At 45.5% G+C, this 17,831-nt stretch overlaps 1 protein-coding gene across 3 annotated transcripts in view; it reads right to left on the bottom strand.

The window, feature by feature from the left end:
- The window catches only part of LOC138249750 (signal peptide, CUB and EGF-like domain-containing protein 1), a 325,594-nt gene extending 308,580 nt beyond the window's left edge, over positions 1–17,014 (bottom strand). The window contains exon 1 of one of the 3 annotated variants that reach the window (XM_069203825.1): positions 16,802–17,014. In XM_069203825.1, coding sequence (XP_069059926.1) covers positions 16,802–16,856 — 55 coding nt within the window. In that variant the 5' untranslated portion in view covers positions 16,857–17,014. The remainder of the gene's footprint in view (positions 1–16,801) is intronic. The other 2 variants (XM_069203833.1, XM_069203816.1) reach the window with 2 other exon arrangements.
- Between the last annotated feature and the right edge of the window lie 817 nt (positions 17,015–17,831).

The raw sequence follows: 17,831 nt of genomic DNA, 5'->3' as shown, positions 1-17,831 counted from the left end.
TTAAATTACAGTGCAGAATGAGTCTCACGAGTAAATGCTGAAGAAATTTGGCCATGACCATTTTTTGTTTTTTCAATTTTATTAAGACTTGCAGACCTTTCTTCAGAGCCCATTGGATGCCAATTTATCGTAGCACAAGATAAGCATTGTAGTTTTAGTTGAAAAGTAACGATGGCCCCAGAAAAGCATAAGTGGGCAATTATTTATTTGAAGGGTTAAAATAACTTTTTTATTTTTAAATATACCGCGTTTCATACTACAATTGAGCCATTTGAAGAGCAGCAAATCTCGGAATGATCAAAGGCTGGGTTGACCTTGCCAGGATTTTAACCTGTGCAAGCCCAGACTGGGAACCCAAAGCAGTAGTCCAGAAACCACAAGGAAAACATGGAGCCGCACATGTTTTCAGTAGTTGGCCGGTGCGCTTGAGGAGGGCTAAAGACCAGAAGAGGCATGAAATATGCATGCCTTTCACTAATGAAATCAGTTTTAAAAAAGGCAAGCCAACGAACCAACCACACTGATGGGCATGGTTACAGGTATATAGAGATTACAACAGGGACAGAGCGCTTTGCGCACTCGGCCCTAAAAAGGTGCCTTATCTATTGAATGATGTCTGGCACAGGATTACATGTCACACCAAAGGATGAAAATCCCAGAAATTACCCCCACAAGTCCACTGTGCCCAATAAAGGTGTAAAATGTGTGTACATATTGTGTTCCCTTTGTCCAGAAGAAGAAACCGGCACACCAGGATCAGCAAACTACAGGTAGATTTTCTTGACATCAGAGTCACGGTCAGTGATGGGGAGTTAACAATTGGAAATAGCGGGCAATAGCATATCACATGCTAGAAGTCATCACCCTACTAAGCTAAAATGTAACATCCCTTCTGATGAGCTCGTTAGGGGTAAAAGAAATTGCAGTATAAGTAATTTGGAAAAGGAAACTTATTATGAAAAAGAGGTTGGAAATAGTAGGAGACCATAGAAAGGTGTTGGATGAAGCAAAAAGAAAGGCAGACTCCCTCGCCAAGGAAGAAAGCCTAATCTAGAACAAGAAATCGAAAATAATTAACAAACAGCTTAGGTTCATCAGTACCTCTAATAAAGCCAGCACTGAGTTTAGGACCATACTTGGAAGACACTGCAAAGTACTAAAAGCCGACCCCACAATTGGGAAAACATTGAGTGACTATCCCAGGATCACATATTTTAAGACTAGGTGTCTGAAGGCCCTTGTATCCAGCTGTTTGAAGGAAGACTCGAACAGCACCTGGTTAGCCCCAAAGAAGGGCTTCTTCAAAGGCTCCAAATTCAAGGCATGCAAAACTAGCACCAACTGTGACTCTTATAGATTACCCGCTGGAAAAATGAAACAATCCAAAAATCTCACGTGCCTCTAATTTTTTGGGGAGGGTAGGGCGGGGTTTGCCAGATGAGTACATTGTGAAAACTATGGAGATGCTGGGCTGCTCCCTGAAGATATTCTTCATTCAGTTTTCTTGATTATATGATGGGTGCTCTTGGATGCGCACCCCTCCTTGTTGTGTATGTTTTCCGTGGGTATACCAGCGGGTATTAGCAACTTAGTTAAGAGTTTGGATGGGGGCATTTACCTGGGGAGTAGGAATTCGGTTGTTTGTTGTTCGAATGTTGAAGGGAGGTGTACGAGTCATGTCCAGCGGACAGTTCAACTATTGTCACAGGGCTGGATGTGAGCACGTAACTGTATATAAGGGAGCGAGGGGAGTCACTCGGGAGTCCCTAACCAGATGGCCACTCCTGTGATCTATAAAGTTTTATCCTGGAATGTCAGGGGATGCGCACCATGATCTAGAGATATAAGGTGTTTTCCTACCCTTGGATGAGAGGGGTGCAGAAAGCCTTACTCCAGGAAACTCCTCCCATTTGGGACACGGTCTGCCCCAGGGTCACTTTGTATTCCATGGCGCTGTAACACCAGCAGTGCATAAACACCGAGGAGCAGGCCTGTCTGAACCTCTCCACCATGGGAGCTATCACTACACAAGCACGTCATCAGGGACCTTTAGGCAGTTACTTGTCTATATTGGGCGATCAGGGAGGATATGTTGTATCCCCTCACCGCCCTTCTGAATCACTGGAAGGACCACCTCTGGAACCCAATACCAGAGAAGGACTGGACGGGCATACTGTAGGGGGTCCCTAAGGTCTTGAGAAATGCCCACTAAGCTGATGAACTTCTAGATCGCCTGACACTTACTGTATATTGGGAGGAGATCAGTATTGTGCTCACTGGGGTCGTACACAGGGAAGTCCCCTGCACCCCAGAACACTTCTCTTAACATTGGTTCCCTCATACCTCTAAAACTAAAGCTACAGGGAGGTTTCAGGACTGAGCTTTTATACTTGCAAAGTGGAAAATTACACAGAACTGAAAGGCGCCAGGGGGACCTAGGGTAGTGGTCTGGCAAAGAGAACTGGAAAGGTGGGCAGGTTATGAAGGTGCAGTGGTGCTCCGAGAAGCCAGACATGGACAGCGTTCACTAGACATGGCCAGAGCCTGGGAGACATTGGTAGATAGTATAACACATCCAGAGCCTTCACACTCAGCGGCGTCAGAGGAGACCCCTTACAACACCAGTAGTGATGACGGGTCGGATCGCCCAGAGCAATGATCCCCGAGACTAAGGAACTGATATGCTGGTGTGGGTTCCATGGTATTGCTTATAGACTCCTAGAGATCGGCATGAACAACGTTGTACAGGTTAACACTAAGATAATATATGCAATATGAACCATAGAGGGGCCAGGGAGGCAAAGGGGTGGGTATGTTTTGACATGGGAAGTAAACTATTAAGCTCTTGGTATGCTGAAGTATAGAATTTGAATAAGGCAATATGATTCTGCAATGCTGCATACCAGACTGCAGTTGGATATTTAAAACCAAATAAAATCTGTTTAAAACAACAATCGAATGCTGGTGGTGCTATGTACTTCGAAAGGGCAGGCTGTTTGTTTATTTATTGAACATTTCTATATAGCGCACAATGCCTAAGAGCATTGATGTTTTACTACAGGCACTGTACAGGTAAGGAACACATAAGCTTATAGAGGTAAGAGAAGGGTTTAGTAGCACAAAGCAAGTGAAAAATACAGTTCAAACAATTATATACAGAGTTATTTAAGATTAATTTTAAGAAAACAGAACACCATTATACAAGGTATAGGCTATGATTACATTCCAAGCATAATTATGATGAAACGTTGTAGTATTTCCTTTTTATCAGTCAAAGGTCAAACAGTAATAAGAGATTGGAGGGAAGAAACTATGGAGGAGAAAGAGTTTTGGTTCTCTTCCTAAGCAGATGAAGAGATGGCCGAGTGGGAAGCAAAGTTCCATATTGAGTCGAGGTGTGTTTTTTGTTGGAGTCTGGAGTTTTCAGAAGATGGCGAGGGTCAAAGAAGAGCTTCAGACTTGTGGCTAGATAGGGAGAGCGATCAGTGGATAAATGTTTATTTAGTACACAAGCCACTTCGTAGGTAGATCACACATCAATAGTAAGTCAGCATAGATAGCATAGTATCGGAGAACCATGATCCCCGAGATCCGGCATGCAGCTGCAAAGAAGGACACTTTAAGAAGGGTAATATGAATTTTTGGAGTGTCCAATAGAACAATATTCTGATAGTCAAGTCTACATGGCACCGGTGCCCGGACCACATCTTTGAGATCCTGCTTTATTAGGAAAGGTTTAATTCCACACTTAGACTTAGTTGGTGGTAGGGATTAGCACTTTTAGAAGTGTTGTCAATCTGCTTGTGTAGATTAGTTGATTATCGAGAGTGAAAAGATTCGGCACCTTCAATAATGTTTGGAGTTTACTCCAGTAGGTTGATGGAATCAAGCAATTTTGTGGGTGCGTATGGTGCAGGAATGGAACAAAATCATTAGGAACTCTGTTCTGCTAGGGCTAGATATAAAAGATTGTGAGCAGTCATCCAGGACTGGATGTTGTCTAGGATCAGCACTACCAAGACTACATCAGCTGGAGTAGGTATCTTCAGATATAGCTGGGTGTCATCAATGTATTGCTGGTATGCACTGCCAGACTGTTTGATGATGGTGCCCAGTGGTTCAATAAAGTTTGATATATGCAGAAGTTAAAACAAAGTCCTAGGGCAGTGGTTCCTGGGGGTACGCAAATCCTCCTCGGGGGGTCCGCAACTGCTCAGAAAATTAAATAATAATAATAATAGATTAGCTCCCCAGCTTTCAGTAATGACTCAGCGGGGGTCCCCAGATTCCAATAATGATTCAGTGGGGGGCCCCGATTTCCAGTAATGATAAAGTGGGGGCCCACAGAACTCAAAAGGTTGGGAACCACTGTCCATTCATTTTGAGCAGCATCGGAAAAGGAGCTGTCAACAATTTCGATTGTTTGAACAAGTGATCTGATAGGGATATAAGCCTGTCTAACAGCCTGCCTCCGAAACCCATGTAATCCTTTAGTGAGTGAATCAAGATATCAGGATCGACAGAGTCATAAATTGCCAGTTAGTACAGAAGTATCAGCAGGCATGATTCACCATGGTCAGGGAATCAGCAACAATTTGCAGAATATAGCTCAAACTTTATTCTGGAATAAAATGAGGAAATTATTATCACTTCAAATATTTTCAACTACTTGTTTAAACAACCTTGAAGAGTTTTTGGCACCAAAGGGTAGAACTGAGGGGTGAAACTAATTAAGATAGTCTAGAACGGTAGATGTTTAACAGACAGTACTTGCACCATTTTTAGAAGGCCAGGAAATAATGACAGATTACGGAAGATGGAGAGGTAAATTGAAAGATGTATACTCCTCTCTGGCTACGTTTCCTGGTAACTGAACAGCAACATTATCAGAATATTGAAATAGCGCCAAGACGTTTGCCTTAAACAAGCACAAGTTATTGTGGGATTTTCTGCATACAGACAGATTTGGGGAGCAAGGAACACTGAGAAATTCTTCAACTGCCTTAACTTTTGTATCAAGGAATTGACTGAATTCTTCACATTTCTTTTCTAGTTCCACTGTTCTGACTGTTGGTGGTAAATTAGCGGCAGTGTTGACAATCTGAAAGAACTTCTTTTTTCACTCAGAGGTTTGGTGCAAGAAAATGAAGGAGTTTGATAGTGATCAGGCGAGTTCACTAGGATAGCATCCTCTGGCAATAACGAGGCACCAGTATGCCCTTTCATGTGGGTGTGCAAGTGTTGGGTCAGGTTATTTTCATGCAAGAAGGAAGACAATAATGTGACGGTGTATCATAAAACTTGCCCCAATAAAGGCTGGATTCTCCTACAAAGATGCAATTGTTGTCAGACAGGAGCAGTTTAGGGTTACATTGCCCATGCATTGCTCGGCAAAGGAGTTGTTCTAGCGAAGTAGTTTACGGACAATGGATTTGATTACAATAGGGAGACACTGAAATGTTTGTAGGGATTCAGAATAAACAAGATGGCAGTGCAGGGTAGATCAGTGCAACACCGCCTCTAACTTTCTATCTCTTTGAAGCTGTACAATGGCTAATCATGTGGAATGAATAAATCCAAGATGACTTGAGACACTTCATTTTGTCAGGACCATGAAATCCAATTCCATGTCTATGTTCACCATAACAATTGCTGTTACCTCACGTGGCGGAGTTGGGGGAGGAGGGGGTCACCGAGACAACTGTATGGCCAGGTCTTGTCTTGATGAGGCAGAGAGACGGACAGTCAAATTAATATTTTTACCTTCCAAGGTGTAATTAATAGTATGGATGTGTGTGCGGTCTAATTTACTTCCTTTCGGTTTATATCAGTTTATTGTGCGGCAAAGACAAGACACATTTAAGACCAGCTGAAACTCACAAAGGCAGGGAAGATTTGCCCTATCCCAGGTGGATCACACAATGACTAAACAGAACCATCTTAGCCAGTGCTTAATTTGTAAATTAGGAGGTGCCGGTGCTCAAAGCCCTTCTCTTAAACACGAGGCTGCTGTAATTAAATCTGCAAGCACTGAATACTGATGCAGCGTAATCCTGAAGCCATCTCGGGCCTCTTCAATCCATCTATGGCCACCCCTGCCCCTTCAGCTCATCCTCCAACGTTCTACTTTCTCCCTTTATGACACTTTTTAGTTTTTCTTTCTTCCACATATGTGTCTTTTGCTCGCAGCAAATGCTTGAGGCATAAGAATAAGCCCCGGACCTCACAAATAAGTGCCGGTGCTCAGCACCGGAAACAACAAGCACAAATTAAGCACTGATCTTAGCTATACAGAACTCAGAATCACACCCTCCCCAAACTAGAAATTGTCCTAATATGGTAGGCACAGCCACATGTCCAGCTACCCATCACTCCCCTTCCCTCCACTCCAAACATGTGTAGGAACATGTTTAAAGTGATACAGTTTGAGCAAAAGAAGTCATACATGCACAAAGCCTACAAAATGTACACACACACCACACACGTCCTACTCAATTCACACATGGCTCTCCATAAGCCTAAGCTTCCCCACACTCATTCCTTTTAGCTTCACTCACATATGAAAGGTGCTGTAGCAAAACAAGAGCGGAACTCTGGACCTCACATGACATCAGAACGCTAGTCGCACAAGCCACATGACAGGCATTGTTCCTCCCAGACAATCCCATGGAGCAAGACTTACCTGATCACAAATGTGTTTTGGTACGCCTTCATTTGCATTAACCACTATATAAATCCAACTGCAAAAATCTAATGTAGCATGAGTAATTTGGAACAATTCCACATTATTCACAGCCAACTGGTCTGGAATGATCACATTCATTTATAAGGGAGAACACAAGGATGATGAACACATTGACAGATGTCTCACTTCAAAATTCCACCGAAAAATAATGAGCCAGTTTGATCAGTCAGTTTTGTCTCGAGTCCAAACGGCTTACCGAAAATACAAAACCCTCCAAAGTCCTCTTTCTTGCCCCAGTCATTACTCATCAGGTGGCTCTCATCTCCTGCAACGCTTACTTGAGGTGCTCACCATGGGAATGATACACTATGGGCAGATAACTGACCAGATCCCTGACAGTTCAGAAATATTAATTCTGGTGAGTATAATGCACCAGGCATCAGGTAGACAGGCTGAGACCAAGATAATGGATAACAAACCAGGGAGGTTCTGCTGATTAAACCCAAGCATTGCATTCTACAGAGGTGTTAAGACTATGCTGCGTGTACGCTCTGGGGTAGTAAGCCACTACCACAGTTCCTCATTGTAACTTCATTCTGGATTGAGAAGCTCCGGAGAAACTTCCAAAAACCAGTAGGCTGTCACAGGAAGTGTTTTCATCAGAACGAAATTCACATGGCTCACAATAGGAATTTTAGGGAAGAAAAGAGGTGCTTTTGCAAATAGACAAAAAGAGAGAAGACATGTCCCTATAGGTTTATGCTTCCAAATGTAAACATGCCTTGGACAAAACGTTCTTGAAGAGCCAACACTGGACCAAGTTTTCAGTCTGCCTGGGGCTCCTCCAGTCCAGAGAAGATGCATATCTCTGCAGTCAGACTACTACTGAAGTTGAAGAGATGCAATCATCTCGACAGGGCTGTGTTCTTTCCACTGGCTCCCAGTCTCCAAAGAAGTTAGCTTCAACACCATCTCTACCACACACAGATCCTTTCACCACTCTGGACAAAGGCCTGAAGAAAACATTCCCAAACTATGGCCCTAATTACGACCCTAGCGGTCTGACCGCTGCCAAAGCGGTGGTCCAACTGCTTTGGCAGCCCTCAGACTGCCACATTACGACCGTGACAGTTGGACCACGGTCGGACCGCCAACACCACCAGTTTCTCTCCACTGGAGGTACTGGCGGTCCTAATCCACCAGGGCTGCACAGCCTTGGGGATTACGAGCCCCCTCTCCGCCAGTTTTTACTTGCACCGCCATGTAAAAGCTGGCAAAGATGGGGTGCAGGCGCCCCCATGGACACCCCCAGAGTGCTTTTCACTGTCTGCAAAAGCTTGATGGGTGCTGTTGCACCCTATGCACTGCAACATTGCCCCCGGCTCTATTGTAAGCCGGCGTCAGTGTTGTGGGCTGTTCCCCGCTGGGGCAGCGGGGAACTACTAATGGGGCCTGCTGGAAGGTGGCCGCACTGGCGGCATTTCCTCCAAACTCTTAATGAGCCCCTATGTGTGTCAGTGCATACTGCAGGGAATCATTTAGATTCCATTTACTCCAGATTTGGAGGCTGTCTCTTCTATGTGGACTGTGACATTTGAGAATTCAACGCTGATTCACATAATTACAGACATAAGCTATCTAAAATCTTAGAAAGCCTCAAGGGCCTTGCTTTTCTAATAATAAAAGGGATCAACTTGCTTATTTGGCGATTTGCTTCTGTTCCTTCCCATAATGCCAAGACACAGCTCCAGTGAACAGGAGCACAGCTATATAGCAAGAGAAACAATGTATAAAACAAGTAACATGCTTTTGTCCAGAGTATGGGAAAAAGCAGGGATCTGTAGCCATGACAGCCCCCACAAGTAACCCCTTGTACACTCATTTCATAGTGATGCAGGCACATTTCATCTTTGGGACTAGCACACTGATGCTGCCCCAAAAGGAGAAGCCATGAAAAAGTCTTTCCTGGGGTAAATGTTATTTCGAGAATAATTGTTTGGAAAGTTGTTGTCAACTGGGTTAATGGTTGAGTGGGGGATGAAATCCTACCCAAGAAGCAAATCACCTTTTTCTGTCAGGGTGAAGTCGCGAGCAAATCCCAAATTGACCTGTGCTTAACCCTCTAGTCGCTTGGCACAAAAGCAGTCAGGCTTAGCTTAGGGACAAAGTGAAAAGTATTTATCCAGCACCTCAAACAATAATAAAGTGAAAATATAACACAAGAAAAATTCCACGCTAATTTAGAAAAATAGAGCCAAATTTAATACGTTATTTGATACCAAAAGGACAAAACCCAATCAGTAGACCAGAGATATACATTTTTTAAGATTTCAATGAAAGTAGTGGCTAAAAGCACACTGCTCCAACTATGGTTATCTGGTCACGTCGGACCGGGACAAAGTTCCAAGTTCAGGTCGACTGCAATGGAGCTCAGGCTGGATACAGGTACCTAGTTTGGCCCACCGAACAAAAGTACCTTAAATCCTGGTGCGTGGTTTCTGAGACGTCACTTTGAGAGGCTTTACATCATTTGCGCTGGAAGGAGCTGGGAGGCATACAATGCGAGATCCTGTGTCAGGTTGCATCAATTCCGCTGAAGCTGTGTCGCGAGGCTTCGTGTCACATCTGTTCCAATGGGCTGGCAGCGAGGCTGTGAGTCGCTCTGCATCAATTCAGTTCAGGCTGGCAGCGAGGTTCTGTGGGGTCAGCATCGGTTCCAATGAATATTGCAGCTGTGCGGCGAAACTTTGTGAGGCTTTAAGTCCGATTAGGTAGAAAAAACATAGCTGGGCTGGCAGAAGACATTTAGGCTCACTTCCAAGGGTCCATGACTTGTTGGTGTCATTTGAGGGGGCAAAACTCAGATGACAGACCGGGCGCTGGGTTCAAGGCAGTTGGAGTCTTTTCTATCCCTGAGGCTCTGATCAGGAGGCCAGCCAACTAGCCCTTTGAGTCACTCTGGTGCTCCTGGGTTCAGTCCTTTTCACTCAAGCAGCAGGGCAGCAAAGTAGCAGTCCTTTTTGCAGAGCTAGGCAGGTGCATGAATTGAAACATTTTGTCAATTCCACCAGCTTCAAAATGGAGATGCTACATCGTATCATTAACATGTTGGCTCTGGAGTAGCTCTTCAAGAAAGCTTTTGACTTAAAAAAAAAAAAAAAACTCCTGTTGTAGGAGACTGCCCTCTGTGCCCTGCTCTATGAAGTAATTGTCCAACGGTATAAGGCAGTATAATAATTATGTAGCGCAGACCTCAAAGTGATTTCAATCCAATTTAGTGGCTCTGCATTTAGGACCAGATGTGATACTTAAAGCAGTGTCATGCATTTGTAAATTGAAGGGATCCTTCCACCAAATGTCATACCCCCATCAAAGGCACTGGAAGACGGAGGTGTATGGAATGTACATAGGGTGTTGTTTATTTATTTGTAGAGGGATCCTGAACCCCTGGAAGATCTGATAACCTCAGAGCAGTATAAATATATGTATATCTTCATACTACAGTCTTAAAACAATCTGCAGTTCCTAAGCAGGTGGTCCTCTAAAATGCAGAAGTGTTTTGCTGAATTAGGTCTGAATTAATAAAGGCTAGTAAATGATGTAAGGCTAAGGCCCCAGGCAGTTTATCTGCTTACCTGCTCGAGGAAAATCTGCAGCAATGGCTGAAATTGTAACTCCCGTCTTTCCAAAAATTGTGAGCAACTATACTATTTCTAAAGAGTGGAAATGTGCGATGCTAGTCACTATATCGAATTTTGTCAATGTAATGCCCTTCAGATTATTTTCTGCAGTCATACTGTAGGAATTGCTGTACCGGTCAAGAATATTAGCACATGCAATCCAAAACAGAAGCTGGCTTTTGTTGGGGAATGGCCACGAATTTGACAATTCGACAACTAGGTCCTTGGAAAGGAATTCTGTGGCTTTGCATTCTCTATTTGTGTTCTTCTCCAAAACTTTGATACGATCACACAAATAATATTAAGGGGGGTGAGGGGGGGGGGGGGGAGAGTTATAAGCCAAGACTATTTTCCACCTTGGCTTGGGGAAAAAACAGATTTGAGTGTTTTGTTACACTGATGAGATCATTGTCTCTCGACAGGATCTCCTATAGGGCTACAGCTTAAATGTGTTGAGCGTTTACGCTGGTGAGTCCAGCATTAAATCGAATAAATGTAGGCAAGGCAAAAAAAATAAAAATATATATATATATATATATATATATATATATATATATATATATATATATATATATATATATATATATATGCTTTTTGGAATGAACCAGCCCACATTCCCCTTTGATTAGGGATGTTGTAGTCAGGTTAGTAAATAAGTACCAATATTTAGGTACTCTCTGATTTCAGTCTCACATGGAATCCTTGAATAGCAAATAAGACTAAATTCACTATCACACCTGAGGCAATAATACTTGCGGTCTGTATGCCTTCCAGCTGGAGGGCCTAATTACAACCTTGGTGGATGGGATACTCTGTTGCAAATTGATGGATATCCTGTCTGCCGAGATTTACAAGTTCCATTGTATCCCATCCACCAAGGACGTAATCAGGCCCTTAGTGCTGAATATCTGAGCTCGGCCGAGCCCACATGGACATGCTGTTATCTAAGAATTGGTTGGAATTTCAAATTTATACGGATATGAAATAATGAAAGTATATAGTAGGTTATATAAAATGGTATGGTTTTTTTGGCCTGAACAAAGAACTCTATGACAAAGCCATCACAAGTCCAAATAAAGGAGGAATTTAAAAAGGCTAATCTCTGTAAAGCATCAGGCTGCAGATGGTATAGCTGTCTCCATGAACAAACTATTGGCTATTATATCAGTTACTACTATGCCAGAATTGTAAGCCAAATTGTGACAGACAGGATTGCCACGGTTTAATCAAGGAACTAATCTAATTAGACTATGCCAGAACACTTTTTGATATTTTTGGCACTTGCAGTAAGGTCAACGCTGGGGCTATTCAAAATTTTGTGAAGACACGATAACTTTGGAATATTTTAATAAATGTGCTTTTACTTCTCATTAAAGAATGAAATTAAATGATAAATTGAACTAAATTAATTCTAAGCAAAAAATGGTGGCAAAACTAATGAATCCTGGAAATTGATTGTAGTGTTAGACAGTAATATATTGATTATATTTACTCGGGTCTTAACTTGATTGAATAATAATAAAAAAGACTGCACCAACAAACCAGGAGGAGGAGGAGGAGGAAGAATCACCATAGTCCACAGAAGCTCCATCAGGATCTCAACCAGCACCCACGACGCCCTAGATGCCGCTGGACACCTGCACTTCCAGATATACGTCAACACCACCCTGAGAGGAACCCTCGTCTACAGACCCCCGGGCCCCCGCCCACAATTCTGCGACGCCATCGCCGACACAATCAGCACCCACGCCCTCGCCTCCACAGACTACATGCTCCTCGGTGACCTGGATTTTCACCTGGAAAACACCAGCGACAGTAACTCTTCAGCCCTACTGGACAACCTCGCCAACCTCTGCCTCAAGCAACTTGTCACTACGCTCACCCACTCAGCTGGCCACACACTCGACGCCATCTTCTCCACCAGCAGCCACGTCACCTTCACCCACACCACCGAACTCCACTGGAGCGACCACCGCTGTGTCCATTTTTCCTTCCAGAAACCCACCGCCCACCACCAACAGCATCGGATCCTTCACCGCAAGTGGAACAAGATCTCCAAGAACCAACTGATCTCCACCATCGCCCCACCACCGAACACCAGCGACACCCAACAGCACCGCCCTCAACTTCAAACAATGGCTCGACGACTGCGCCAACACCCTCGCTCCACTCAAGAAAACCACCAACACCCGCACCAACAAGAACACTCCCTGGTTCACCGCAGACCTTCAGGCCTCCAAGTGAGAATGCCGAAAAGCCGAGAAGATCTGGCACCAAGAACAAACAGCAAGCAACCACGCCGCCCTCAAATCTGCCATCCGCAAACATCACCAGCTCATCCGGACCACCAAAAGATCTTTCTACAAAGAACGAATTGACAACAACGCACACAACAGCAAGGAGCTCTTCAGCATCATCAAGGAACTCACCAACCTCAAGTCCTGCTCTGCCGACTTCCCTCACTCGAAAGACCTCTGTGACTCACTCACCACCTTCTTTCACCACAAAATCACAGACATCCATGGCAGCTTCGCACCGCCGTCACCCACCACCACCACTGCCAAGGCTGACCCCAACGCACCCATCTACACCAACATCCTGAGTGCCTGGACCCACACCAACGACGGGGAAACCACCAAGACCATGAGCACCATCCACTCCGGTTCACCCGCCGACCCCTGACCTCACCACGTATTCAATAAAGCCAGCCAAATCATCACTCCCCAGCTCCAGACCATCATCAACAGCTCCTTCGAGACCGACATCTTCCCGGCGAGCTGGAAACACGCCGAAGTCAACGCCCTGCTCAATAAAGCCCAAAGCCGACCCCGAAGACCTCAAAAACTACCGACCCATCTCCCTACTCCCCTTCCCTGCGAAGGTCATTAAGAAGATAGTCAACAACCAACTATCTCGCTTCTTGGAGGACAACAGCCTACTCAACATCTCCCAGTCCGGCTTCCGCAAGAACCACAGCACCAAGACCGCCCTCATCGCTTGCACCGACGACATCAGGAGCAGGCTCGACAAAGTTGAAACCGTTGCCCTCATCCTCCTTGACCTTTCCGCAGCCTTCGACACCGTCTGTCACCACACCCTTCGCACACGACTCCACGATGCCGGAATCCGCCACAAAGCCCTGGATTGGCTTACATCCTTCCTCTCTGGCAGAACCCAAAGAGTCTGCCTTCCCCCGTTCCTGTCAAAAGCCACCAAGACCATCTGCAGAGTCCCCCAGGGATCCTCACTCAGCCCCACCCTCTTCAATGTCTACATGGCACCGCTCGATAACATTGTCCGATCCCATGGCCTCAACAGTCTCCTACACGGACGACGCTCAGCTGATCCTCTCTCTCACTAAGGACCCCACAACCGCCAAGACCAACCTCCACACCGGACTTCAGGCCATCGCCAACTGTATGAAGGCAAGCCGCCTCAAACTGAACTCTGAGAAGACCAAGATCATCATCTTTGGCTCCAACAAAGCAGCATGGGACGACTCCCGGTGGCCTGTCACTCTGGGTGCTGCCCCAACGCCCACCACCAATGCAACCTCGGATTCATACTGGACTCATCGCTCTCTATGACCCAGCAAGTCAACGCCATCTCATCCTCATGTTTAACACCCTTCACATGCTTCGCAAGACTTTAAGGTGGATCCCCGTTGAAACCAGAAGAACGGTCACCCACGCCCTCGTCAGCAGCAGACTGTACTACGGCAACGCAGGAACAACGGCCAAGCTCCAAAGAAAACGTCAGCGCATTCAGAACGCCTCAGCACGACTCATCCTCAACCTCCCTCGCCACGAACACATCTCAGCCCACCTCAGAGACCTCCACTGGCTCCCTGTCAACAAAAGGATCATCTTCAAACTCCTGATCCATGCTCACAAGGCTCTCCACGATGCCGGACATGCCTACCTCAATGAGCGTCTCAACTTCCACATCCAGACACGCCAGTTCTGCTCCGCCAACCTCGCCATTGCGACCGTCCTCCGCATCCACCAGACCGCAACCGGCAGCAGATCCTTCTCCCACCTTGCCGCCAAAACCTGCAACTCCCTCCCCGTCAACCTACGTTTGACCCAGTACCTCCTGACCTTCAGGAAGCACCTCAAGACCTGGCTCTTCGAGCAGTAGCCCCCCCCCCCCCCCCCCCCCAGCGCCTTGAGACCCTATCGGGCGAGTAGCGCACTTAAGAAATTACTGATTGATTGATTTGTTTTACAGTGTAGGTTTATGAAGTTGTGTGTCAACCAAAGATAAGCTAAGTTATGAATAGACAGACTGTTCATTGCCTATGGAATGTTAAGTCCAGAAAATAAAACTTCTGTAGTTTCTGCCAACCTTTGGATCACATGTAGCATTGATCCAAGGTATTTTTCAGCATCTTCTTTAGCTTACGTCCATCTGCCACCAAGCATACTGAGCCTCTCCCTTGATGCTCTTCCACTCTTGGGCTATGTTTCAGGGTAACTTCTTGTGAATATATCAGGCAGCAGTGTTGGCATGCGCTAAAGCCTCCGTCAGTGCCAACTGCACGTACAAGACAATGGATCATCATCTTTGGAGGTTAGTGTTTTGAAGTCTGTGTACTTCAATGGGTGAAGAGACACATTAGGTCGGCACAGGGGCGTGCTTGCTTTAGTAAAAAAACTGAGGACAGGGAAGCCACGTCTGGTTTATTCATTGATACCCCGTATTAGAAAGGACAGAGACGAGGAGTATTAGGACTATAAAAAACGAATATTAAAGCTAAAGTAATTCTTGGGTGCTGGCCCCACACACCGGCTGCCATCCGGCTATCCATGATCCTGGTGCACTTAGCAGCAGTCTTGTTATGATGCGAGCACAAAAACACCAATAACGTGTGTGGATACCTTGGTGTCCGCTGCACAGTCAGGAAGAGGCCCCAAAGTACAGAAGCACTTCCGTTTGAGTTTTTAGAGCTCTCAGACTGTCCTTTGTCAGGTAACAGTTTTTATAATCATACATTTTTCTTTACATTGCCTGAAGTTAAACAGCGCTCAGACGCCCAATGGGATCCTGTCCTTGCTTTAGAGACTGCTGAATAAATCGTGGTCCTTATAGCTCTAGCCTCCCTGATCGCAATTGTAAAACTATGAGCGGTAATCCTGGAATGCATAAAAGGACGAGGTGCTCTCGCCGGATATGGGGCATTTGAGAGCTCATCATTTGCTACAGATACTTTTCAGAGAATGGGGGTGAAGCGGGAAGCAGGCAAGATAGCACACGGTCCTTCACGAACTGCTGAAACGTGGTCCATACAATTATGTTCTCATTTCACAGCAGACCATGGTTGTTAACTAAGTACCGAGATACCCATAGCCATTCGTGGCTGCTTTACAGCTGTGCTTTGCAAACTGGAATTCCTAAAACCACACCTGCGGTAGTTAAGTAAATAAAACTGCAAGTCCCAGAATGCAGAGTGCAGCAAGCTAACAAGTCAGGACTGGTTAATGGCATGAAGCAGGTCACTGGCCACCTAGGTGGTGTGGGGGGCGAGGCTCAAAGGTTTGCGGGAAGCTCAAAAGCAATGGAGTGGTGAACACGACCCATTAAAGTCTTCACTGGTTCAAGTAGCCTCTCTCCTCCGAGTCGAGTGATGTATACCTAGAGAGAAATCCGATATTTAGGATAGCGGTCCTGTTAAAGTAAAACCACATAGAGAGCGGGGTTGCAAACAGGTGAGTCCAAGGGTCCTTTTTAAAAAAAAAATCATGGCATGTTAGAAATGGTAATATACTAAAAGGAGGACGAGGCCAGGGGTGGGAAGTCCATATATTCGAAGAAAAGTAAATATATCTAGTGCTTAATTTGTAAATATAAATTTCCGGTGCCCTAAACTCTCCTCTGAAACACGGGGCTTCTGCAGTTAAATGTGCGAGCACGGAATACTGGGTAATCCTGAAGATATCTCCTGCCTCTTTAATCCACTTACAGCCACTCCCTGCCCCTTCAGCTCACTCTTGCAGCTTTCTCCCTTTGTGACGTTTTTTCGGTTTTGTCTTTCTCCATCTTTCCCATGTGTGTCTTTTGCTTGCAGTAAATGCTTGAGGCAGAAGAGTAAGTGGCGGTGCCCCGCACCGGAAACCACCTGCTCAAATTAAGCAATATATATATATATATATATATAAACACAAACATTAGTAGGGGCACCGATTGCATGGTCGTTCCCCACGATGCCCGTTCGTGCAGCTAGTCCGTGAGGTAAACTCAACAGATGCTGTTGGGCACGTGGGAATACGTGAATGTAAAATTATTTAAATAAAGATTTGATAGCGACACGCTTTACTTGAGAGAGTGAGGTAATCCATTGAGTTTTTTACACTGCTGTAGGTACCCCGAGCCACCTACCCTCACACAAACGAACACCGCAGAATAACTCACAAAGTGCACTGAAATCACAACTCACCCATGCAGCACGCCAAGCCCACTGCCCACAGGACCCGCGCCGGGCTCATGTTCATGGGAGGAGGTCGCAGTCAGGACGTGCTACAAACACCAGCCTCACTAAAAATGCTTCCCTTTCTCGGAGTTGCCGGGTCTGGCGAAATCACCTGACTGGTCGAGATCATGTGGTCGCTTGATTCAGAGCAACCACTAATCGAGAGCAAAACTTGTTGCTATTGGGAGAGAAAAAAAACTTCTGCCCTGTTGCCTTCCGCGCTCACCCTTAACAACTCGAAAACGTGCTGACAGTTACAAAACAAAGCACACAGGGACAGAAAATGTTGAGGTAGAGAGGCCATGGCCCTGCACTTGAAATATGAGGAAGTCAAGCGCCACCGACCGCGGGTTGGAAACTGAGGATTTATAACGAAAAACAATTCACAGCCGAGGAATTCTGCAGCACTTCTTGTAGACTCTGTAAGAGACCAAGCTCCTATCATATCCCTGTGGCTGCTTCCGGCCTGGAAAATAATGATTCCCAGTACTTTCGGAGCAGGGGATACTGCTGTGGTAAGTGGAGGGAGGAGCCCCTGTCTGTGCAGCATCTGGGGCAGGACTCGAGGCGTTCCTTCCGGGATACATTTTGCAAAGGACCGACGGTGTCAGATAGTGAAGGAAATTGATTTGTAGCAGCTTGATTGATACCTTATGTACCAGTGCATAGGCAGCATCCCACCTCTATCAGTAAACTGGTCCCCAATATCCACCTCCCATGCAGCTGTTCCTTTAGTCGCCCTTATAGGGCTGTCATATTTTAGTGCCCTATACATGTCTGCCGAGTCAAGCCCACTGTTAAGATGACTTCCAATGTCCGCATGGGTATCAGTGTAGTTGGGAACCCTGTCCAAATTCCTCTCGTCTACCCGGCTAATTTAGGGCATTGGGGGATAAATTCCAGGACCCACCTTAAATGTATCCTGTACTTTTTGAAACGACAGAAATGTCTCTCCAGGGTAAATAAAGGTTTCCTAATGTATGACGACCTCCCTCTT

Source organism: Pleurodeles waltl, chromosome 1_2, assembly GCF_031143425.1.
Source record: "Pleurodeles waltl isolate 20211129_DDA chromosome 1_2, aPleWal1.hap1.20221129, whole genome shotgun sequence".
Classification (NCBI taxonomy): domain Eukaryota; kingdom Metazoa; phylum Chordata; class Amphibia; order Caudata; family Salamandridae; genus Pleurodeles; species Pleurodeles waltl.
The sequence above is the reverse complement of the archived record's forward strand: the minus strand, read 5'-3'. Positions and strand labels throughout refer to the sequence as shown.